This window comes from Lepisosteus platostomus, chromosome 14 (genome assembly GCF_059453375.1).
Source record: "Lepisosteus platostomus isolate fLepPlt1 chromosome 14, fLepPlt1.hap1, whole genome shotgun sequence".
Taxonomy (NCBI): domain Eukaryota; kingdom Metazoa; phylum Chordata; class Actinopteri; order Semionotiformes; family Lepisosteidae; genus Lepisosteus; species Lepisosteus platostomus.
In genome coordinates, this window is record NC_142624.1 from 15,627,189 (window position 1) to 15,652,455 (window position 25,267).

The window sequence follows — 25,267 nt, forward strand, 5'->3', positions numbered from 1 at the left end:
GTGTTGGTCTTCATCTCTTTGACTACCATGTACAATTGAGTATTTTATTAGAATCCAGTCCTGGCACTATCTTGGATGTGCAAGCAATAAAGATAAAAAACATCACACCCTCAAGTCAGGGAATACTGAGTACTGCATAGTTGTTCTTGGGTTCATTGTCGAACAACAATTATCACTCTTAACAACATCATTCTGTCAGGACCATCGCTACAGTCAAGTGTAACAGTTTAATAATATGCCTTGCTTAGAATTAAGTGTTCTTAAAGATTTTTCTGTAGCTTTGAGAAAGTTGCTTGGGCCTCTGTGTAAGCATAGGGATGCAGGTAGAAGGGTCCCATCTGATGATAAACATCGTCTGGGTCTGGAACACAGACCAGGACATCATAAAGCTGTGTTCATTATGAAGCACATTAATTAAATGTGGTGCAGTCCGTCTCCCCTGTGTCACCTTCAGCCCAATGCAGTGGGTCAGAGGTCACTGTCCTTCACTCACAGGATGATCAGCCAATGAGTTATCTGCACAATGCATCTGTGCTTTCTGACTTTATAAAAGTAGTATTAATTTTGTTTAACTCAATTTCTCTTCAACTAACCTGGCACTGACATTCCCAACTATGGGACTGCAAGCAGTCTAAATCAGGACTTTTTATCCCAATATGACAGGCTGAGAGAGTTCATAAACAATTCTGCCCAAGATTTCTTCCGATGTGTTTTGTGAACCAATTATTTTTTGCTTCATCAATGCAATTAAACAAGACTTTGTTGAGATATTGAATATTCCAGCATGATCAGTAAAAAGTTATAGCTGGGATGAACCCAAGTGTCTCCCACCCAAGCAGATGACTGCATAGACTGTTTTGAAGACCTAAGTTCCTGTATGATGCCAACTTCCTTGAAGAGCTACTGTATACTTGGCAACATTAGGCAAAGTTTCCCCCCCTTTGCTCTTTACACTGGGATTATGGGTACAAACATAGCACTAATGAATGAGACTGGTTTGGTTCTTTTGTGCTGTTGTAGGGGGTGGAGTGATGTCACACCCCAAACTGTGCGTCGTTCCACCTTAGCAAAGCGTCATTATCCGTCAGGGGTGTTGCAGGTATCGCCAATCGAAGATTTTTTTTCTATTACAAACAAAACCTGCTGTTCGTGTACAGAGAATGTATGAGTCGCATGCAACCTAGCCGATTTTAAGGTACTGTACAACGTTGTCGCATGACACTGGGCACAAGAGTCGGCAGTTGGTAAGCAGCATACAAGTTGACCGTAGCTCCCTGTACGGCTTTGGTGTTTCACAATGTTTCTAGGAGTGGTTATTTTGTGTGTTTTTTGTTACACGATCGCAATGGAGTGGTTTTTAAACATGAGTAAAAAATGTGAAGTGAAGAACACGGAGCCTTGTTCTAAAGAGAAACAAATGCAAATACAGGAAATATGACGAGAGTTACTTGGATTTTTGTTTCACATGCATAACTGGACAACTTCCTCAGTGTGTCGTCTGCCTAAAAGCGTTGGCTGCTGAGAGCATGCTACCCAGTAAATTGAAATGTCATTTGGAAACTGTTCACAGAAATTGGTAAGTTTTGGTGTTTGGAATTTTGGAGCCTAGTAAAGCAGGATTTATTTTCATATTACAAAGATGTTGACTTTTTTTCAAATTGTTTTCACATTCAAACAATTTCAATAAAATGTTTTTCAAGTATTTTAACCATTTTGATTGAGCTTTTACAAGTATTTTGGTTTTGAAAATGATTAAAAATATTATAATATAATTAAAATTGAATCAATGTTTTTATTTTGACCTATCATTTCCTTTTCATATGCAAAATATCACACTGCCTTATTTTGGACACGGGTGACGTGGAAAATTTCACAGGTCAAGGGAGGCATGAAAAAGTTTGGGAATCCCTCCTTTAGACTATTCTTCCTCTATGTAAGACTGCATCAGCCATTACATCCTTAATTCTTATGCTGTCTCTGACGGTGTTTTCTTACATCCTTTTCAAGAGCCTTACAGTACTTTTCAAATGTGTACCATACATAATATATATATATAATAACTGCAACTATGAGAAGATAGTAATTTCTAAACATCCCCTCTTAATGTGGATAAGTTGAAAATCCACTGCTGCTCTCTGACTCGCATTTTATTTTATTAATTCCCATTTTTTCGAGAGACAAATACCACTATAGACATTTCCTCTGGTGCATAATGGGAAACACTTAAGGCTTATAGTATCTTTAAGGACAAATAACTTTATTGCCCATAAGACCAAGAACTTGCAGATGCTGAATTGACCACTTATAGTTTATAAACAGACCAGGCAAGTGCTGAAAACTCCTTACATTTATAAAAAGCTCCTACCCCTTTAAAGTGAATTTAATATTTTTGCAACACGGTATGCATAGCACTTGCTGTATAAAACACACATTTCTTATGACTATGGAACCAAAGTAATTGCTTATCACTTCTGCCTGGCCACTGCTTCTGTTCTGAACAACTCTGAATCACTCAGTCAATTTTTTTTAAAACTATTTGAATATTCCCCAAAAGAGTGAAGAGTTCCCCTATTACCACCCCCAATGGCAATCAGTTCAAGCAAAGTGGCAAATCTCCAGTTTTTCTACAGTTTTTCAAACGGTTCGCTCAGCAACTTCTGCTTGTACTTAACACTAACATGTTTTACCCCTTCTCAAGATACTACACTGTTGTTGCTGAAGAAAGATAACCCCCCCCCATTTTTGCATCTCTTATTTCTGACCTTAACTGGTTAAGATCCTTGCCAGATCTAGTCAAGTCCTAGTATGTTGACTAGAATCCTTGCCAAAAATCTAGCATCCAGTCTGCCCTCCCTTAACAAATCACAAAAGATTTATGGATAATTTCTGTTCTAGTTTGAAATATTATTTACACTCCATCAACATGGACACTCCTTGAAGTCCTTGTTTTCTCTTGTTGAGTAGTGAAATGAGTAGAGATACTTATTTAATACTACCATTCAATTTGGCTTTGGTCGTTTTCATCACCTAGGTCAATACATTGCCTTTAGCATCTAGTTTAACTCAGGACAATACTTTACACTGTATGCCTTGTCATGGAACAAGGTAGGGATATCCACTTTCATCACTGTTTATTGAATTCATTTGAAGTGTGTAGAACAAGAACATAAAAGTTTTCTTATATACTATCTATTTCCTATATAATCATAGTATACAGATTAATTACTTCATATTTCTGATCCTACTGGCTTTATTCCACAATAAAATAGACAATGCCTTTTAAATCCAGTCACATTTCTGAGTATAAATTAAATTTTGATGAGTGAACTTAATCACATTAATTATATTCTCCCATTAAAGGCTGCCACTCTATATCCACTTTATAGAATGCACAAAACAATATCTCATCCAATGTTCCACCATTCTCAGTTTGGGTAGAATTAATTCAGTGAAAATGACCATTTTTTTACCTTAGGGCCGGTTTCCACCTGTGGCTGGAAAGTTGCCAGTTCTTATCCCAAAGCTGGTAGAGGAATCCTACTTCGTTGGGCCCCTGAGCAAGGCCCTTAACTCCAACTTCTCCAGGAGCGCCATATAAATGGGTGACCCTGCGCTCTGACCCCAACCTTCTTTCCCTGTCTGTGTGTCTCATGGAGAGCAAACGGTTCAGTCAGATTAAGGAGAGGAAGAGTCCGGGTCCCGATTCTGTTTGGGGCAGTGTACTGAAAAGGTGTGCTAGACAGCTGTGTGGCATCTTTTATTTTTCAGTTGTCATTAACCCAAGAAAAGGTTCCTTAGGTGTGGAAAGAATCAGTTGTTGTCCCAGTGGCAAAAGTCAAATCTCCCAGTTCACTCAATGATTACAGACCAGTAGCCCTCACCTCTTTGGTTATGAAAAGTTTTGAACAGATTGTGAAAAATGAGATTGTGGCTTAAGTACAGGATCAGCTAGATCCATTCCAGTTTTCTTACAGGGCAGGTATGGGGGTGGAAGATGCTACAGAATGCCTTCTCAATCTCATCCTCCAACAACCTTAAGGGAAACGAGATCCATGCTAGAGTGCTATTGGTGAATTGTATTCAATCTCACCTACTGGCAACTAAACTATTGTCAAACTTGATCTCAATCTCAATCTCTTCAACTGGGTTACTGATTTCCTAACAGACAGAACTCAGAAGGTGAGACTTAATGTTTTATCTAATAAACATCACTTTTCTACTGGGTCCCTCCAGGGATGAGTATTGTCTCCCTTACTCTTTGTCCTATACACAAATGACTGCAAGAGCTATCACAACTCAAGACACAATCAAATTTGCAGACGGCTGTCATCGTTACTCCTGCAATCAAAGGATTAGAGCCACAGACTCATCGCTGGTTTTGGACACATTTAGCTTGAGGAAGCTTTGTTCACACCAGTTGGCAAAGACATGATAATTGGCTTCGGGAAAAAACCTCACCCTAACCTACATTGGGGGAAATTCAGTGGAACTAGTAGAACAATACTACAAATTAAGTCTATAAACACTATAAATTAGAACAATACTAGCTCCACAGCCTTTAGTACTTGGGGACTGTTCTGGTCTCAAAGCTAAATTTCGAAGCCAATACTGACTTGATCCTCAAAAAAGGACAACAGCATCTTTTTTCTTAAGGAAGCTTAAGCATTTTAAGGTTGATGACTCATTGTTGATTTTGTTCTGTCCTTTCTTGAATGTATTTTAACTTTTACCCTGAACTGCGGGTTGAGGATTTGAATTTAGTTCTACTTTTCTCTTACCAGGTATTCTACTACGTGAGGACTATAAGAACATCAAAAATGAGAGAAAAAATACATGTCTATAAGTTTATTTAATCAAAAAAAGCAGACAGACATCACATCATCAAGCAATCTTTTATGGAATAATGGGAACCAACACCCGTGGTTGGCTGTCCAAGAGGAATGATGATCTTGCAATGTGAGTGTCTCAGTGGTGGAACAGACGCAGGTTGGTGTGTACCAGTGTTATTCCCAGCTCATTGCAGGCACCAATCACTGCTTGGTCTGCTGCTGATCCAGAAGGAGCTGCAATATATTCCACTCCACTCTAGAAAAAAAAGACATTGAGCCCTTATCTGTGTCATTATATATAGACTGAGAAGAGTAAATGACTTAACAGGTGCTCATTATTTTTAAATCTCGAGGGAGATGTTTTACCAGGTTTACATCTACACATACATAAAAGCGCACTATTGCACTATTCACAAAGTTCAAGCTGAAATTTCTTTGAACATGCAAGCATAAAAAATGAATCATGCTGCTTCTTTTTACACATTCCTCAAGTGCAAAAACAGTGGTCAGATGTTTTTCAGCATTTGTTTGCCTCTTTCTGAGGTCCATTGATATCTATTGTGTCTTGCTCTGGTCTGAAAACTGAATTAAAATGTAAAAAAAAAAGTTACATAATGTGAAAATGAGCAGAAAGCACATTTTGTATAGTTATGTAATTAAAAAAACTACCTGTTTAGCTCGATCCACATTGTCTCTGAATGGGAAGAAGGCATCAGAGCTGAGAGCCACAGCCTTTAGTGTTCTAATCCAGTCCTTTTTCTCATTTTCACACAGCAAAACAGGAACCTCCTCAAACAGTGCCTTCCAGGCTTCCAGATCAGCACCCTGAAAGGAAGTGAAACTGAACTGGTTACTTATCATCAAAAATCTGAGCTAAATCAAAAACAAGTAAAGTTTAATTCAATTTACTGATTTACATGCCATTGATACTTTGATGTCAATAAAAGCCCTACTTACATTTTAATTAATAAAACATTACTAATTAATTACATATACAATTAATTTACTGCCATTTACTGTGATCCTTGAAAAATAAATGTATGTCACTGTCTGCTATAATCAGAAAACATCAGGCCAAAACATCAGAAATTCATTGAACAATTCTGATACCAGCTCTTGCATGAATTCAGCAACATACTATAAATTGTGCAATGTTTTAAAAGTTCTTTAAAATCTTGGAAATAGCGAAAGGCTGAGGTGCCAGTGTCCCAAGACAGAGGTTGAATTCATTCATACATGCGGTGATGTTTGCTGGAAACAGTTTTGCAACTTATTGTTCATTGTGCAGTTTGATTTTACTCTTAAGTGTGAAAAATGTTATCAGCAGCATGGATTGTGAGACTTGCTGTGAAAACAAAAGACCAGCCTTGCTAAAAATAATGCATACAAGTGATTCCTTTATTCTGTACCAAAGCTTTCATTGTAGTAGTAAATCACAGAACAGTCAAATATAGTTTATCATTTTTTAACTTGGATTCTTCATGGCTTAATAGACTTTTATTGCACATGCCATTAAAAATCCCTATGCATGCCACACATGCTGTAGGTTACCAACCCCTACTCTACATGCTTTACTAACTGTAACTGTAAATCTTTCAAAATATGCATCTGTCATGTTTGGTGGTGAATGATAATTCGTTTCCTGGTCATTTGAGGCTATAGAGAAAGTCTATAAAACAGCAAAAAGGCTAATTTTAGGGTTTAAGGCTTTGAAGCCCTGAAGGTTTAAAATAAATTAACCCAAGCAGGCATAGCCACATTAACATGAACCCAACCAGGCACAGCCATATTAACACTATTCAGATAGTAGTTGTCTGAGGCTTTGATAAATCTTACAGGAAAAAATTGTTAACCTTGGCTTTTACATATTATAACATTTTAAGTACTGTAAGTTTACCAGAAATTGAATTTTTGCTTAAGAGAAACGACACCACTCAGGATGACCAAGGTAATTCCATCTGCTTTACTGTCTCAGCAACAAACACCCCACCCCCAAATCTCTCAAAAACACAGTTGCTAACCACCAGACCACTGAAGTGAAGACAACAGGAGGATGGTAGCTTCGCTGCTGACAAGGTTACAAGCAAAAACCAGGCTAGGAGTCTTAATAGGTAACTATTACAACTATAGGGAAAAAACAATCACATAAAGGCAACATGTGTGCTTACATCAAATGCTTAGTCCTTTCCCATTAGCCCCTCTAGGGCACAGGCTGCTTAATTAAAGCGCTGTCAATGTCTGCAATAGAACCCCAAGGCTGCTAGATGTCACTAGTATTAATTTTTGCTTGGTTTTTACTGTACTTTTTTGCAAGGAAGGAAGGGAAATTGATGCAATCTATTCTTTATTAAGGAAAGGAAAAGTATACCATTAAAATGTGGGGAACTGTTTATTAGTGAAAATATGTTTTCTCTAACCCTTAACCCAAACTAACCAAAATTTTGTAATTATTCATTTACTGAAACAGGAAATCCACTCTTATTCTTAAACTTAAAAATGTAAGCCCTAGGATGCAAATAATATTTTAGAAATGTGATTAAGATTTCCCTACCGCCCCAAGGGACCCACTAACAAACTGGTCGATGGCATTGGCAATTTCAGCCCTCTTCACTCCAGGCTTAAACTTCATGGTCAGCACCCTGGGGTGGTGTCTCAGCCACCAGTTATCGGCTTTGTCTCCAGCCAAGCGAGTGCAATGGATACGAGACTGCTGTCCAGCACCAATCCCAATAACCTGACAAAGAACACAAACAAGGTAATAAAAATGGTCAGCATTTCCTACATTATTTTACCCCTTCTATGCTAAATCTCAACAATTACAAAATACAATACTGTATATGAATAGTATTTTATAAAGTTATATTAAGAATACATGTAAAGGTTTTGCCCTAAGGCTTCTTCAACCTTTCGGTACTGAAGTACCAAGTACTTTTTTCTGTCATTTAAAGCAGAAGCTCTGCCATACAATAAAAAAAATCATAATTCAAATAAATGATTTTCATTAACTACTTATATGAACAGTACAGAATAACACTGCAGAAAATGGTTAGGACACTACATTTGTAGCAAAATTCAAAAATAAAAATCTCTCTTGGTATGGTATGGTATCTCGCAGTATCTGTATCTCAGAATTACGAGTTTATATCTCTCAATTGCAACTTAGAATTGCGACTTTAAATCTCGCAATTGTGACTTTATATCTCACAATTTTGACATCACTTCTGGAGCCAGCAATGAACATAGCCAGGCCAGGTCTCCTTTTGGAATGCAATGTTTAGGAATATAAACTGGAAATTAGTTTGGACAATTGCAGATACTGCCTTACAAATAAAGTTAAAGAAATTTCATTTAAGATCATTCACAGATTTTATCCTTGACACTTTCTAGATTTAAACACAAACAAGACAACTTATGTGTATTTTATAATAATGAGAAGGAATCTCTGTTACATTTGTTTGTTAATTGCATATATACAAAACAGTTTTGGAAACATTTGGAAAATGTTATTATTAAACATTTAAAGGTAAATGTTAAATTTTAAGTTTTTTATATTTTATATTTTGTTAGATCTGATTTGGATAAAGTATATGTTCTTATTATTAATCTGTTAATTATTTTGGCTAAATACTTCATCCATAAAAGTAAATGGTATAATACTGCTCCCTCTATTAATGCTTTTAAAGTATGATTCCTTTTTTACTTAAATTCTATTAGAAATTTAAATGTTAAAAGTATAATTTTCTGCTTTTAGAACTGTGAATTCCTCTGGATGTGAAGTGTCTATTTCTGTATCTTTTTTCATAGTCTGTCTCCTTTTTTGTATTTCTGGTGTTTAAATAAAAACTTTTTAAAAAAGACCACTGTCCACTATTCCATCTGGGTATTATGGAAGCCTCCCTGGAGGAAATGGGATTCCATAAAACTGTAATTAATTCTATTTTTATCAGGGCACTTGAGAAGACAAGTCTTCAGGCCTATAGATCCTATGATCCTGTATGATTTATGAATATAGTGTAACGGAAGGTCTTCTTTAGCTCAGCTGGCAAAACCTGGGTTCGAGCTCATGCAGTGAGGCAAGGACTAGGGTGGGAGTGGCGAGGGTACAAGCCATAGAACCCGAATCCATTACAATAACAAAAGGACAGACAATGAAATGTGGACTATTTTGAAGTAGCAAATGTGAGATAAAAAATCGCAATTGCGAGATTTTAAGTCGTAAATCTGAGATTTTATGTCGCAACAACGAGATATAAACTCGGAATTCTGAGATTTAAAGTCGCAATTGTAAGATGCCACAGTGCATTTTTTTTACTTTCATGTAAAAAAAAATGTTTAATGTAAAAAAATTACACCTTATATATTTACCCCTGAAGTCATAATTTAATCTAAAGCCTTAGTGAAATCATTTTGTTTGTCAAAATCACACCTTTATTAACAGATAAAGTATTTTATTCCTTGAGGAATAAAACATTTATTATGTTGCTGCTTAACATCACTTCAGTAAACGCACATACAGCTCTTAAAGATTATAGAGGAATTAAATCATTATCCTGCAATACTTTAACATACTTGTTGTATGTTTAATTTTAGTGATAATGAAATATGTTGAGCACCTTCCCTACAGGAGGTACTTTGATCAATAAGTGGCTCTATTGTAAAACGTGGATCAGTTGATCAATAAATACAACACAACACAACACAATCTTACAGTGACTAAACATCAGTGAACTATCACATACAGATGCAGCCATTCAAAATGAGCAGTAAAACCCCATACTGCGCTAAATGATCTGCAGTTTAGCGCGTTCTACAGCTGTACGTGATTGGCTGGCCAAAATGACCGACAGGCGGCACTTGCGGTGCATTGGTTGGGAGTGAAACGATTGCTTCATTTAATCTCTCTACTGTGCATGTTTAAATCTGCTAAATATTTAATATTAATATGGAATTTTACAACTAAAGGGGAATTTTAGTAGCTCAGCATAAAAAGAAGAGGAGCATAACATGTTTGAAGGTCATAAACGATATTAATTTAGGAATATAAACATATTATGTAAACTGTATACTGGTATTGGTAGTTTAAATAACAAATACACACCAGTATTCCACTTTCTTCATAAACATTTTAAGCATCAAGGTCTTTCATTCGGTTACATACTGTGGTTTATTTTGGAAAAGTTTTTACGTGCTTTTTACGTGGATTAAGACAAAATATAGACTTTCTCAATTTGGATGCAAACCTGAAAGAGAGACATAATGTTCACAATAAACTATCATAGTGGACTATTTTTATGCATTCAGATATATGAGAAACAAACTGAAAGTAATGTTCCAATCGCGTTTTGAACCACCTCAAGAAGTTATAAGCCACTTCTGAGAGTGAAACCAGACATACAACGAATCATGGCTGTGAAACCCAGTTCTCCCAGATGAGGTACAATTTTATCTCATGCTTTATTTACCTGGCCATCCTTGGCATAGCACACAGAGTTGGACTGGGTGTACTTGACAGCTATGGTGGCTACAAGTAAGTCTTGAACAGCCTGCTCCGACAGCTGAAATAATAGAAGGATAAGATATCAGATTAAGGCCAAAGAAGTTAAAACAGAGTTTCACAAATGCTTTCCGTACAGCAAAAGATATATACACAACCTTTAATATAGATAAATGATCTTTACTCAACTCACATTTAAGAGTCAAAGATAAGAACACTAAAAATACTGAATTCAATGGTATCTGCTTATACCTAAGACATAGGTATGGTCAAGCTCACACGAAACATTTTTAGGGTGTACAAATATTGCTCCAAGATCTCTTACCTTTAAATTATAGTAACTTAAATATAGCAATTACACACAAATTTATTAGTCCTGTGATATATGCTACATAAGTTATGACTGCTTAGGTCATAAAAATTACAAAAAAGATTTCCCTTCTCTAATCAGCAGATATCAAAATGAATATTAATTCAAATTCTACATGAAAAATAACTTAGAAGTGGTAGACCACCTGCAACTGTTACTGAATGCGATTAATGTACAGTATAAGTGAATAATTTTCTTTTTGAAGGTAACATATGGGGGTATCTGTAAGTAAACATACCTATGTATCATTTTTATTTCTTGACAAGCACAATAAAAGTACAGTGCCTTGCGAAAGTATTCGGCCCCCTTGAACTTTTCAACCTTTTGCCACATTTCAGGCTTCAAACATAAAGATATAAATTTTTTATTTTATGTGAAGAATCACCAACAAGTGGGACACAATTGTGAAGTGGAACGAAATCTATTGGATTTTTGAAACTTTTTTAACTAATAAAAAAATGAAAAGTGGGGCGTGCAAAATTATTCGGCCCCTTAACTTTCAGTGCAGCAAACTCACTCCAGAAGTTCAGCGAGGATCTCTGAATGATCCAATGTTGTCCTAAATGACTGATGGTGATAAATAGAATCCACCTGTGTGTAATCAAGTCTCTGTATAAATGCACCTGCTCTGTGATAGTCTCAAGGTTCTGTTGAAAGCGCAGAGAGCATCATGAAGACCAAGGAACACACCAGGCAGGTCCGTAATACTGTTGTGGAGAAGTTTAAAGCCGGATTTGGATACAAAAAGATTTCCCAAGCTTCAAACATCCCAAGGAGCACTGTGCAAGCGATCATCTTGAAATGGAAGGAGTATCAGACCACTGCAAATCTACCAAGACCTGGCCGTCCCTCTAAACTTTCAGCTCAGACAAGGAGAAGACTGATCAGAGATGCAGCCAAGAGGCCCATGATCACTCTGGATGAACTGCAGAGAACTACAGCTGAGGTGGGAGAGTCTGTCCATAGGACAACAATCAGTCTTACACTGCACAAATCTGGCCTTTATGGAAGAGTGGCAAGAAGAAAGCCATTTCTCAAAGATATCCATAAAAAGTCTCGTCTAAAGTTTGCCACAAGCCACCTGGGAGACACCCCAAACATGTGGAAGAAGGTGCTCTGGTCAGATGAAACCAAAATCGAACTTTTTGGCCACAATGCAAAACGATATGTTTGGCGTAAAAGCAACACAGCTCATCACCCTCAACACACCATCCCCACTGTCAAACATGGTGGTGGCAGCATCATGGTTTGGGCCTGCTTTTCTTCAGCAGGGACAGGGAAGATGGTTAAAATTGAGGGGAAGATGGATGCAGCCAAATACAGGACCATTCTGGATGAAAACCTGTTGGAGTCTGCAAAAGACCTGAAACTGGGACGGAGATTTATCTTCCAACAAGACAATGATCCCAAACATACAGCAAAATCTACAAAGGAATGGTTCACAAATAAACGTATCCAGGTGTTTGAATGGCCAAGTCAAAGTCCAGACCTGAATCCAATCGAGAATCTGTGGAAAGAGCTGAAAACTGCTGTTCACAAACGCTCTCCATCCAACCTCACTGAGCTCGAGCTGTTTTGCAAGGAAGAATGGGCAAGAATTTCAGTCTCTCGATGTGCAAAACTGATAGAGACATACCCCAAGCGACTTGCAGCTGTAATCGCAGCAAAAGGTGGCTCTACAAAGTATTAACGCAAGGGGGCCGAATAATTTTGCACGCCCCACTTTTCATTTTTTTTATTAGTTAAAAAAGTTTCAAAAATCCAATAGATTTTGTTCCACTTCACAATTGTGTCCCACTTGTTGGTGATTCTTCACATAAAATAAAAAATTTATATCTTTATGTTTGAAGCCTGAAATGTGGCAAAAGGTTGAAAAGTTCAAGGGGGCCGAATACTTTCGCAAGGCACTGTACAATGTCTACACCAAAAATACAATCTATGGTCACAAGTCCTATGCTGTACAACTGCACAGAAAAATAAAAGGAAAGCATAAGTAAGGTGTTGAGCATTATTATGGTGAATTTTGTTGGACAAACACAACAACTCTTAAGGAAGAGTAGCAATGGTACTGAAGTAAGGTAAAATGCTATGAAAGACATTTCAATATTTTTTGATATTTTTAATTCTTCTTCAGATATCAACAAAACAAATATATGAAAGATTTATGATGTAGCATACATTCTCAAGCGCCAAAAAGTATCTCATGAGAATTATGTTTTTGATTGTTAGACATTGCACCTGTAACCTTTGATATCTGAAATGGAAGAGCAGCTGCTAATCAAGTTGATATATCTGCCTTTTGGCCAAATGGATGGGGCTAGTCTGCAAAATGAAAGAACTATGAAAGGACATTGTAAAAGTACAATTCTCCCTGAAATTGAAATACAAAACATCTTAAAAGGTGAAAGAAGCAACCTGTGTTGCTTTCCGTATCCTGGGCTGAAACAAGGACTCGGCCCAAGACTAAATCACTTAAAAATGGATACTGAATGAAAACCTACAATATTTTCCTACTCCAAAATATCACCAAACAATGACACCCTGTGGATACTACATCTAGGAAATCACTATTTCCCCAAACGTACAAGTCCTTTAAAACCAATATTATGGTACTCTTCCAGTGCTCAGATAATTTGGACAGATTCTGGCTTCTCAGTTTGCTGAAGGACGCATCTCAACTGATTCATTTCCTCTTTTCTCTTTCTCTAAAATTATCTCTTTTAGCCTATTTAACCTTGAATCGTACTTTTACTCTGTTCTATCTCAATGAAGGCTAGCTATATGATCAGGTTCAAAATAATTTGGTCACAATGACTAACTCTAAAATGGCCAAGAATGATTTAACTGAATAAATGATGAGTACTGCTTGTATGCCCATGGACTTTGTGACAGCCTTGAGTGAGTTTAACAGATAAACAGTTGACATATTTAAACAATTCTTATTGTATTGTTACAAAGGGGTTCCGAAAATGGTGAAAATCTGGATTTGACCGAACGGTTTAGTCAATAAATGAAATAAATATTCATAACCCCAAACTTGTAAGTTATTTCTCTAGAACAGTCGTTCTCAAACTATGGTATGCATACCACCAACTCCGCCAGCTGGTACACCATATGACCGTGGAACTTTGTGCGCACTGAAAAATCGGGACAGGTTTTCATATTTTCTATTTTAATACGTGTCGAATACGCAGCCTACGTACTACGATACAGCACGTGCTAATACTTGAGTGGACACAAGTGCTACTATATAATTCTATACCATTCTATAGGAATGTGTGCTACGAACCCAAGTGACCAATTGTATATAAAAAAGTTATCTCCAGGAAATAGGGAGGTAGGAGAATGTGCATGATTTCAGAACAATGCCAATGTTGTAAGCACAGGAATACATAGAAATTATTCAATCTTGTGAGCACAGGAAAGCGTGATAGATAACAGAACAATATTTAAAAACTGTTATAGGTTAATTTGACAAAAATACACAGAATACACATCTTTGTGTTTCACTCCCATGCACATGAAATAAAAACTTCAATATTTTTGAAGAACCTTATTTACCGTTGGCAAAAGAGCTGACACGTATTATGTGAGGAGAAAAAGCTGCTAAACAGCTCGACCTGCAGCACCCTCTGAAAGACACAGTCCTTCATAGAATTATTGATATGGCGGATGATATCAAAAGTACGCTGATAGAGCACGTTAAGATGAGCAGATGCTTTTCACTGGAATAAGATGAGTCTGTAGATGTCGTTGATTTGGCCAATTTGCTCGTTTACGTTAGATACATGTTTGAGTGTACATCCAATGAGGACTTTCTGTTCTGTAAGCTGCTACCAACAGGAACTACAGGAGAGCCCATATTTCAGTTTCTGAATAAATTTTTAGAAGTGAATAGCATTAACTGCACGAATTAGAGAGGTTGCTCCGGAAATGAATGGACGCATTGCAACATCCACTGCGAGACCTTTGCCATCAAGAAAATGCCTGAAGATTTAAAATCTGTTAAGACTTTGTTGTGAATTGTATCAAGGGTCGAAAAATGAATTCACATCTGATTTGCTCAACTAAACAGGCTCACCCCTCTCACTGAAATGGTGCTTTTTTGTTTATTTTTATATGTTGTTGTTCCTGTTTTTTTCTGTAAAGTGCTTTGAGAAGCCACCTTTAAAGGCGCTATATCAAATAAAGTTTATTATTATAATATTTATTATATGTGTATGCGAAAGTGTGCTCTCATGTTGGTCATTGAGAATTTCTGGGGTTCCTATGAGACAATGTCTTGTAGGTGGTACTTGGGTGCTTTGGTATGATCAGGGGTGATACTTGGTCCCAAAAGTTTGAGAACCACTGCTCTAGAATATACCTGAGTGACTAGTATAAATAGAGCCAAATGAATTATTTGTTCTATAGCACAAGTTCTTTGCACTATGGCTGCCGTTGCATCATCCAGGTGGATGCTGCACATTGGTGATGGTGGATGGGAGTCCCCATTACCTGTAAAAAGCACTTTGAGTGGAGTGTCCAGAAAAGCGCTATATAAGTGTAAGCAATTATTATTATTATTATTATTATTATTATTATTATTATTATTATTATTATTTGGTGTGGAGAGTACCAAAGCATCCAGGCTTACTTGGTTAAACAAATATTTATTACAATGACAAGACACAAACTACACTACACACAACAAAACATACAACACACAAGTTACTCTATGAACAGTATTCACAAACAAGGCATTTCAGAGGCCTAACGTTCTGGTCACCCAGAAAACCCCAGACTGCTACTACTGTAAGCATTAAACTCTTAATGCCTACAGAGGCCACATAAGAGATGAGCTGCCTTCTAACTAAATACAATGCAACCTTCAGTTAAATCTCAAGATGCCTCAAAATAAATGGAAGCCTATATCCACCAAAATCCACCCTAAGCAGGAAAGATGTTTCTAACTGAGGTATCTTTTACCCAGGAAACCCAAGTTTCCTAAAAACACAGAAAAGCACACACTTCTCTAACAAGGCTCAAATACTTAGCTCCATTCAGGTTTCGTTTGGATAATCATGAAGTAGGGCCTCTCGCCTGGCGCAAGCTTCAAGTTCCAACTCCTCCGGACTCTTCTCTCTTTCCTTGTTCTTGCCTGCTTCTTGTTTCTTCTCCTTTGTTCTATGTAATCTTATATTGTGTTTTTGTACTGCTCATTGATATTTATTAACCCACAATTTATATTAGAATGGTGTGATTTTCTTGGTAACTACAAACATTTAACAGCCCCTCACACTGCAACAATATTGTGCATTGTTAAGAAAAAACAATGAATACTTAGTAAAAATGTACAAGTATCAGTACAAAAATGCATTTGTAAGAACAGCTTCAAAGTACTAATCTAAGATCAGGTTTAACAGCTATATACAACTAGCACTAAATAAAGCAAATGTATTATTCTGTGAAGTGCTTTTGATAAATTGTGGCAAAGAACAGTATAACAAAAATAACTCAGATTGAACTGTCACCCTCACATTATAATAATTATATCTAAACTGCATCACACACTCAGGAATGCGGAGAACACAGTATAGGGTTCTGGTTACTAGAAAATTACATTAATGAAGGCTTGGCTCAGAATCTCAGGAATTTAATTTGTGCTGTCCTACAATCTGTTTCGATGGACTTTTAATGAAAACACACGCAGAGTGATGAAACAGCATGTGATGCTTTTTCATTTAAACTATTGAGCAGCTTACATGTGATGGGAATTTCATAAGGTACATATTTTGGTTTACTTGCGTAACATACAGATGCAGCCATTCAAAATGTGCGGGCGATACCGCATTATTTTGCGGTACGCTGTACGCAGTCTACCGCAAGCTACCGGTAAATACCGCGAGTTACCGTAAATTCTCCTATAATACGACAAGCAAAATAATAGTATCCGGAATTTCCGCAAGGTGGAGCTAATAAAGCTCAACCTCTCATGTTTGAGCTGTGGCCATCAAAGTCTTTAACGAAGATATTACTAATAGTATTAATAATGAATGACCTTGGACAAGCTGTAAGTGTAAACTCAAAGTATTGCCCTGGTCAACATTCTTTTTTTCATTGACCGTCTTTGTAAAAGTAACACCACAGCATTTCGCAATCAAGCATTTGTTTCCAATCATGCAAAGTACAGTAATTTTTGAGACTCGATTCACCATGCCTTTCACATGCTCATAAGAGATTGATTTAGGAACATAAACATATTACCGTATGAAAACTGTACTGTATACAGTATGTATATGTATATTTAATGTCTTAACTGTGCCCGTTTAAGTATTGAATATTCATATCTAATTTTACCACTGAAGGGAAATCTTAGTAGCTGAGCATAAAAAGAATAGGAGCATACTGCAACGCGTGTGAAGGCCATAAACGATATTAATTTTGGAACATAAACATACAGTATATGGCTGGTCTCGGTACTTTAAAGAAAACATACACGAAACATGGTTTCATTATGACCAGAATCGGTCTTGAGATATTTTTAACTTGATTTACAGTATTTGAGAGGTATGTCTTAACACCGATACTACAGTGCGTAAATACTGCTCACGTATATGTTTCTAGGTTTATATTATACATTTCATACGGTCAAATTACTTTTGAGCAACTAATAAGAAGCGCGAAACGGTATGCGTTTTAGTTTCGTTTTGTGCTGGGACTCTGCTTTTAACAATGTCGCCGTGGATTGATTAGAGATATCAAGTACATACAAGTCATTTTTTAAATGTTGTAGTTCGTCTTGTAAAAATGTTACGAGTACATCATCTATCAACAATTACACAGGTTCTGTTTCCATATTGCGGATTTTGTTTACGTAATATTATTTTCTAGATTTCACGTTGTGAATATATGATTTGGGCAAACAGAGCCGCAAAGAAGTACATTATGGGTTGTTGGTTTTTTTTTTTTCAGTTTTATCTAGAACAAGCGATGCTTAAACCTTTGTCTGATTCTTGTGAAACTATCCACACAACAGTTACAGTACCTCGGAGTTGACTTCAGTGATGTCACTTATGGGATGTTTCTAAAAATCCATCCTCTGTAAAACGTCTTCTCTAGTTGTCCTGCATATGTATTCGCTAATGAAGCTGTGTGTTCTGAGCCTGGATCTCTACATTTCTGTATGAACCAGCTTAGAGGGCTAAAGACAGCTTGTGTTTAAATTGAGTGTAAGGCAATTTATGCTTCTAAAGTCATGGTCAGCATTTATTATTGTACTGTGCTGTAAACTTGTTCTGTGCCTAGTCACATTATTTTATAGCGTTTTTATAGCATTATTAAATCCGGTGGCGCTGTGTGTTAGTTTCCTGACTTCCATGTCACATGGTCTGTGATTGAATCCCACGGAACTATGGCTTTATTTTTTAACAAACATTTCTTTGAAAAAATGAAACGTTTCCCTTGGTCAGAGATTAAGGTCGCTGCCTTTCATCTAAAACCCTACTTGAATCCTTCTAAACTAAAAACCAGTGTTAGTGAGTTCTAAATAAAGAGGTATCCAGGTAACAATGAAACGGGCAGACAGTCTGGGGAGATCGCCCGTTTTCCATGTAAATAGTTCCCTGGTTCCGCACCCCTTGGTGTTTCTCTCGCTCTCTCTCGGGTCACCTGATCATTAGCTCGAAAGATTTGAGTGCTTTGTGTATATTCTAATGGTAGTGGGGGCAGGGTGTGTGGGAACAGGTTTGGTTGAAATTGCATTGGAGATCTATGTTCTTCACACCTGAAACATTTTCTCTGAAAGCATACTAATTAAATGACCGCAGGCACTTTCCACCCCCTCTGCCAGCAGGAACATTCCTATTCTTAGCTCAGCAACTCATTACAAACCGGGTTTTTTTACACAGCGATACAGCTTTGCGTTGTGAATCTGTTTTTCCGTGTTTACAAAGAAAGTGGAATACAGTGATACTACCTGCTATACAGATACATATGTTTAGATATTTAGACCCTTAAATTAATATCATTATTAATAATAATGATTATAATGATAATAATGATAATCGGCCAGTGAAAGCTCTGTTGTCCTTCACATCAATGCCTGAAACATTTTTTTCATAATGTCGACATACACAGTCGTGTAACTGACAGTTTGAGGTAGCCTATCGTGTAAATTTCGCATTGTTGCTGATAGGTTAAGCTTTCGAAACTCTGCCCCAAAGTCATGTGACTGATTTTTCGCCCTGTTTCGTTGGTTAAACGCAATGATCACAAGCACCACCATGGTAACTGGGATGTGTAGTTTTTAATTCCATTTGAATTATAACTGTACGTACTGTCTTCATATTTGGCCAGGGCTTTAAAGAGAAGAAATTTTTATTCCATATAAATATTAAATACTACAATGGACACAGTAAAGACGTTTACTGTAAATCTTTCTACGACAGACCAATGGACCACGAGTGCCCCTGTCGGTCAACCAATCACGTACCGCGGTACCCTGCGTCATCTTGCACCTCCGGTACGTGTCTGTACCGCGCACTTTGAATGGCTGCATCTGTACACTGCAAAATCTACTTACTTCCAGAGTGGACACAGGCCTATATAGGTCTGTCCAACTCAGAAAACCCACCCTCAGAAACACATGGTGACAGAGCCAATCATCAGGATCTTCTGACACTGTGACTGCAAATACAGCTGTTACACGTCCCTGACACAATCAACAATTACCCAAGCAGGCATGCCAATGGCCCTCTCCTTTGCTTCTGGTGACAATCGAGGCATTATGGAATGCACAAAAACTGACTAAGTGTGGCCTTTTTCTTGCAGTGACCTAAGCTTTAAATTAAGGCCTTTTTAAAGGCATTGTTCCACCTCGACCTTGCTTGGTAAAAGTGCATTTAAGAAGCTTTCGTGTGATTGGCCAGATGAAATGCCTCTCTGCACAAGCTGTATTACTGCTCAGAGGGCTTAAAACAAATTTACAACTTTTTGTCACAGTACATAAGCTATAACTATAGGATTCTCATTCCAGAAATGTTGTGTTTCTTTTTTCCAAGACCATATAATTTAAATCAAGAGGTGAGTGCTAAATGTACATTAATGCTCTAAGAAGGTCCCCTTTATAATACTCTATACAATTTTGGACACTGCAGAGGTTACAGTGGAATCATTCCCTTGAAGAGCAACTACAACCATTTCTGGGCTAAAATGTATGTCCTACACTGGCAGGGTGAAGGAATGTAAGCCTTTTTAGACTTTTAACAGGTAAGATTACAACTTGACAAGTATCCACAATTCTCAAAGGTATTGACAAACTTTACCAATTGGACTTTTTCATAATAAACAGTAAAGCATGAGCCGGAGGACGTAAATGAAAATTTGTGGAAGTGCATTTAAAATTGTCTTTACTAGTACCTCCTTTTCCAGACCATGGTATATTGAATAAGCTACTCAGCTATGTTGTTGAAGCTGATACAGTACCTTGGCTTTTTTCAAGACATGGTTGGTTGGATGAGATCCTGGGATCAATTAACTACTACCAAATTAGCTAAATGGGGAGAATAACCATATTTTTTCACATAATATTTATGCACATACCAAACAAATTATTAGTTTATTGTTCAGCCCTAAGATAGTAAAACTGAATACCATAGAAAGGAACAAGGACCTTGGATGATGAAAGATGCAAAATTGCAGCCGTTATAAGATTATTTAAATTGACCAGAAATAATTTCTGAGCTGGTAGTATGTGTTTGGAAGATTTATGGTTTTCAACATTTTACACAAGTGAAAAATTACCAAAATATCAAAGATTTAAAAGGAGCTTCATTAGTATGAAGTAATTTTTAGTTTGACAGAGAACAACAGGGAGGATCACAGTTTAAAAATAATAATCATAAATACGGGCTGCTTTCATAGATTTTTAAAACGGATATTTCTACCACAAAGGAAAGAAGCTACACCCACAGATTTGAGATGTGGTCACATCTCTACCAAAGAAGCACTTACTTTTCCATTGGAGACAACATTGTTGAAAAGAGAGCCGTTGATAGAAATATTGTTCCTCTTCTGCTTCAAATATAACCCAAAGAGAACACGCACCTCATTTTCATCAGGAACATATTCAGGGTCCATCTGAAAGAATAAAGAGTAAAAAAACATTTTCCATGAAGTCACGGAAACAATTAGCAACATTTATGTCCATTAGTTCCCTAAACAGTAATGTAATACTGTATGTATACAGATGCAGCCATTCAAAATGCACAGTTCAAACCCGTACCACGGGCAATTACGCGTGAGCCACCGCACCGTATCGCAGTATGTGATTGGCTGGCCAAAATGACCGACGCGTGCGTTGGTCGGTCTTGGAAAGATTTAATAATTTAATGTCTTTACTTTGCACATTTTAATCCACTTAGTATTTAATATTTATATGGAATTTTACAACTAAAGGGAATTTTTAGTAGCTGAGCATAAAAAGAAGAGGAGCATAACGCATCTGAAGGTCATTAACGATATTAATTTAGGAACATAAACATATTATGTAAACTCTATATTGCTGGTATTGGTATTTTAAAGAAAAAATACACACTAGTATTCCATTTCTCCCTTAACATTTTAAGCATCAAAGTCTTAAAATGTGTTTATTTCGTAAACATTTTTACGTGCTCCTTCTGACCATATTACTGTACGTTTATATACTTTGTGAAAAGTGATCGTTTTAACCTTTTCTGTGAATACGCTCTTTATCAGAATAAACAAAGCATACTTTTAGAATTTGATTAATAGGGAATATTAATAGGGAATATAATATGGAATCGCGTATCTAAATAAATTAATAACGATATAATTATATTCATGTATATTCATGTCAACACAAACAGTAGTATATACACATATCTATTGATATGTGTAAGGCTGTTTCACTGCTTGTCACGTGACTGCATCAGTGGCGTGATGGTTTAAGTGCCTGACTTATAAGCGAGAGGTAGGGTGTTTAAATCCAACTATCGCCACAAGTTTTCTTTTAACAAACATTTATTTGAAAAACTAAAATAGCAATAGCAAAACAGCAATATTATGAACACTCTATTGACTTTTTTATATTTCTAAATATCATGTTTGAATCTAAGGCATTTATTAATAACAATGAATAGTTTCAAACTGCTACTGATATTATCATCAATATGTTAAAAAAGTTAATCCTGTTTTTTATGGTCTGTAGCTCAAATCCTGCTTAACTAAAAATTAAGACACAAGAAGAGTATTATTGGACAATGTTGCTAGGCTACAGAAATCAATAACGATATTAATTCAAAGATTTAAATATATTTAACGCATACGCCTGACATTAGAGGGTGTGTCTGCTTGCCTGCGCAGTGACGTCACCGTCTTTCCCTCTGAATAGCTACAGTAGCCGGAACCTGCACTGTGTGGATCCCTTTAGATCTCCCTTCAGATTTAAAAGGTTATTAATAATATCTTCAGTGTCGCATTAACATTAGAATGTTCTTTCAAGTGTAAAAAGAGGCGATACGCAACGTGTCTCCTTCGTTCAAGATAATGTTTTATGAATAATGTCTTCCGTATCGCATTAAAATTGGAACGCTTTTCACAGGTGTAAATCCACCTATTTTCTAACCGCTTTATCCAGGACAGGAAACAGTTTTACAACTCACCCTCCCCCCTATCTGTCTGACTTTTTAACCCTTCTGTGCCCATATTGCAGCGGGTAAGACATTTTTCCAAGAAAGATCTGATGACGAGGAAGAAAAATCACCCGTTTTTCGTGCAGTGGTTATTAACTATCGAAACCTGTTTTTATCGCTTTTAAAGTCATGCAATTTCTAAGTTAAGCAGGAACACATCATTACATCTCATTTATTACTTTTTTAATTAAAAAATTATATTGCCCAGCCTAAGGGTGTTTATAATATTGTGGCATTATTATATAGGATGGACACAGTGACTCAGGCACTCGTTGAATGAAAAACGTTGCTTTATTTTCAGTACAGCTAGTACACACACGTTTTCATACATAAGTTATATTATACATTTTTCATATATAAGATATAATGATGTGTTCCTGCTTAGAAATTGCACGACTTAAAAAAAAATCATATTCTGTTGTCTTCCTGGTATGTAGAACAGATCAGCAGGTCTTTTTTTCCCCCAATCAGAGGCTCACCACAATTCACACTCAACAGATGACGGTGACGTCACTGCCTTTCATATGGATCCTTTCATATGGAAACATTTTGACACTGCGCTTAACAATCTTAGGAAGATCACAAAACAAGCCTGTTAGCCTGGTTTTTTCCTAAAAAAAACACGCCCGAGAAAGTGAAGTAGCATTAACTGGCAAAGTTGTTTTGCAGATGTAGGCATAGTACGTAATTCAGGCTTTATGAACTCTAATAATTAATAACCCTAATTAATCGAATCCCAGGTGTTAGTTCATAAAGCCTGAATTACCTACTATGCCTATGTCTGCGAAACCCCTGATCTACTCTAAAGATTTCAGTGCTTTGTGTATATTCTAATTGCAGTGGGGGCAGGGTGTGTGGGGACAGGTTTGGTTGAAATTGCATTGGGGATCTGTGTTCTTCACACCTGAAACATTTTCTCTGAAAGCGTTTTTAGCTGATCTTTTGCTGCCTACGCATGCTTACACAGCTCCATAGGTAAATTATCATAATTGACTTGAGAAAGCTTTAGAGAACTTAACATTTTTATTATCAACAAATTGTAAATACGACGTTTACATTGGCATTAATTTTTCACTTGAGTGTATGGAGGAGTGTCAACTGTCAATTAGAGAAAAATGGGAAAAATTATTTTTTTAATTTTAAAAAAAGAAATAAAAAATTAGATATAATGATATAAACATTTACTGGAATCCTTTGGAATACTTTTACTTTGTTGGGTAGCCGCGTCAGCCTTCAACATTTCGGCTGTGAATCTTTCTTCAGGTGTGAGGGTCTTCAGCTCAAAATGAAACGCTTGGAGTTTGTAATGTAGGACGCTCTGACCGAATTAAACTTTAATGCAGGAAAAATGTATTTCCCAGAAGCTATACTGATTCTTATGGAAGCCCGGGAAGCCAAAGAGTAAAAAACGCGCTATGGTATTCTCTCCGATGCAGTGCAGTTAAAAAAATCTCTCTGATGCGGTTCCTAAATTAATATCGTTTATGACCATCAGACGCTTTATGCTCCTTTTCTTTTTTCCAATGGATTGAACAGGGAGAGGCATTTCATGATGTACATTTCACTGATGAAAAAACATTGACTCTGGAACATCAACCATGTCGTTTTATAAAAAGGGGAGATATGTGAAAAAGCAAAACCCAAAACATCCACCAAAGGTTAGCCTATTCTACTCTGAGAAGAGTAGAGGGGGTGGAAATTGCCCGCGGTCATTTAATAAGTATTAAAATTCGCGCTGATTCCCTTGCGAAGATATGGACATAAGAATATTCGTGCATGGTAAAAAAAATGGCATAAAAACAACAAAGTGAAGGCTGTGAAAACATTCACAATGTACTTTATACACAAAGGAAGTGTTATCACAACTCTAGGTTTTGTGAAAATGCTACAGGCGTGCCAAAATCGTTTTTTAACTTCAAGCTAACTTTACCCCGGTTTTTATTGTCAAATTGTAAATCAAAAAGGGCATTTAAATTAAACACGCATTTGCGTTTTTAATCAATTACTGTATTGATTGAACACATTCTGTACAGATACAGTACAATCAGATTCTCCTGTCTTCCCGTGGTGTAAAACGAATAAGCAGGTGATTGAGATAACAATGCATCGCCCACTGAGTGGAATGTTCTCATTTGTTCTCAAGTGTAAAAAGAGGTGATAATTCTTAATAATTCTGTCGCATTAACTAACTCTTCAGTTTATTCCACCAGACAGTACATTAATATAATTATATCGTTATTAATTTGTTTAGATACGCAATTCCATATTACAATCCCTGTTAATCAAATTCTAAAAGTATGCGTTTGTTTAAGCCGATAACGAACAAATTCACAGAAAAGGTTAAAAGACAATCACTTTTCACAAAGTATTTAATCTTACTATGGTCAGAAGGAGCACATAAAAATGTTGCTGAAATAACCAACTGTAAGACTTTGATGCATAAAATGTTTAGGGGAAATGGAATACTGGTGTGTATTTTTTCTTTAAACTACCAGCAATATATAGTACAGTTTACATAATATGTTTATGTTCCTAAATTAATATAGTTTCTGAACATGTGAAAGGCATGCTGAATCTGAGATTCTCAAGACTTACTTTGTATGATTGGAAACGAATACGTGATCGGATCAACGAAATGCTGTGGTGTTTTTTGTCAATTAAAAAATAAAGTATTTTCGTTTACAAAGACGGTTACAAAGAATGTGGACCAGGGTAATACTTTGACAATACTTTGAATGGCTGCATCTGTAGATGTTGAAGCTCTCGGGTTGAACTGACGTTAACCAATTCCAAGTGTAAATCAACCCGTTTTCTATCCCTATTTGTCCGCCTATAATGAATGCGAGACGTGAAATGCAACTGCACAAATATGGTTACGTCA

The 25,267-nt window shown here is 36.6% G+C and overlaps 1 protein-coding gene across 1 annotated transcript in view; it reads right to left on the reverse strand.

Moving 5' to 3' along the window:
• Window positions 1-4,830: 4,830 nt before the first annotated feature.
• Window positions 4,831-25,267, reverse strand: part of atic (5-aminoimidazole-4-carboxamide ribonucleotide formyltransferase/IMP cyclohydrolase) — a 99,979-nt gene continuing 79,542 nt past the window's right edge. The window contains exons 12-16 of the mRNA XM_088607214.1: window positions 20,687-20,812; window positions 10,292-10,384; window positions 7,381-7,563; window positions 5,499-5,654; window positions 4,831-5,085 (exon numbers count right to left, since the gene is read on the reverse strand). Coding sequence (XP_088463340.1) covers window positions 4,966-5,085; window positions 5,499-5,654; window positions 7,381-7,563; window positions 10,292-10,384; window positions 20,687-20,812 — 678 coding nt within the window. The 3' untranslated portion in view covers window positions 4,831-4,965. The remainder of the gene's footprint in view (window positions 5,086-5,498; window positions 5,655-7,380; window positions 7,564-10,291; window positions 10,385-20,686; window positions 20,813-25,267) is intronic.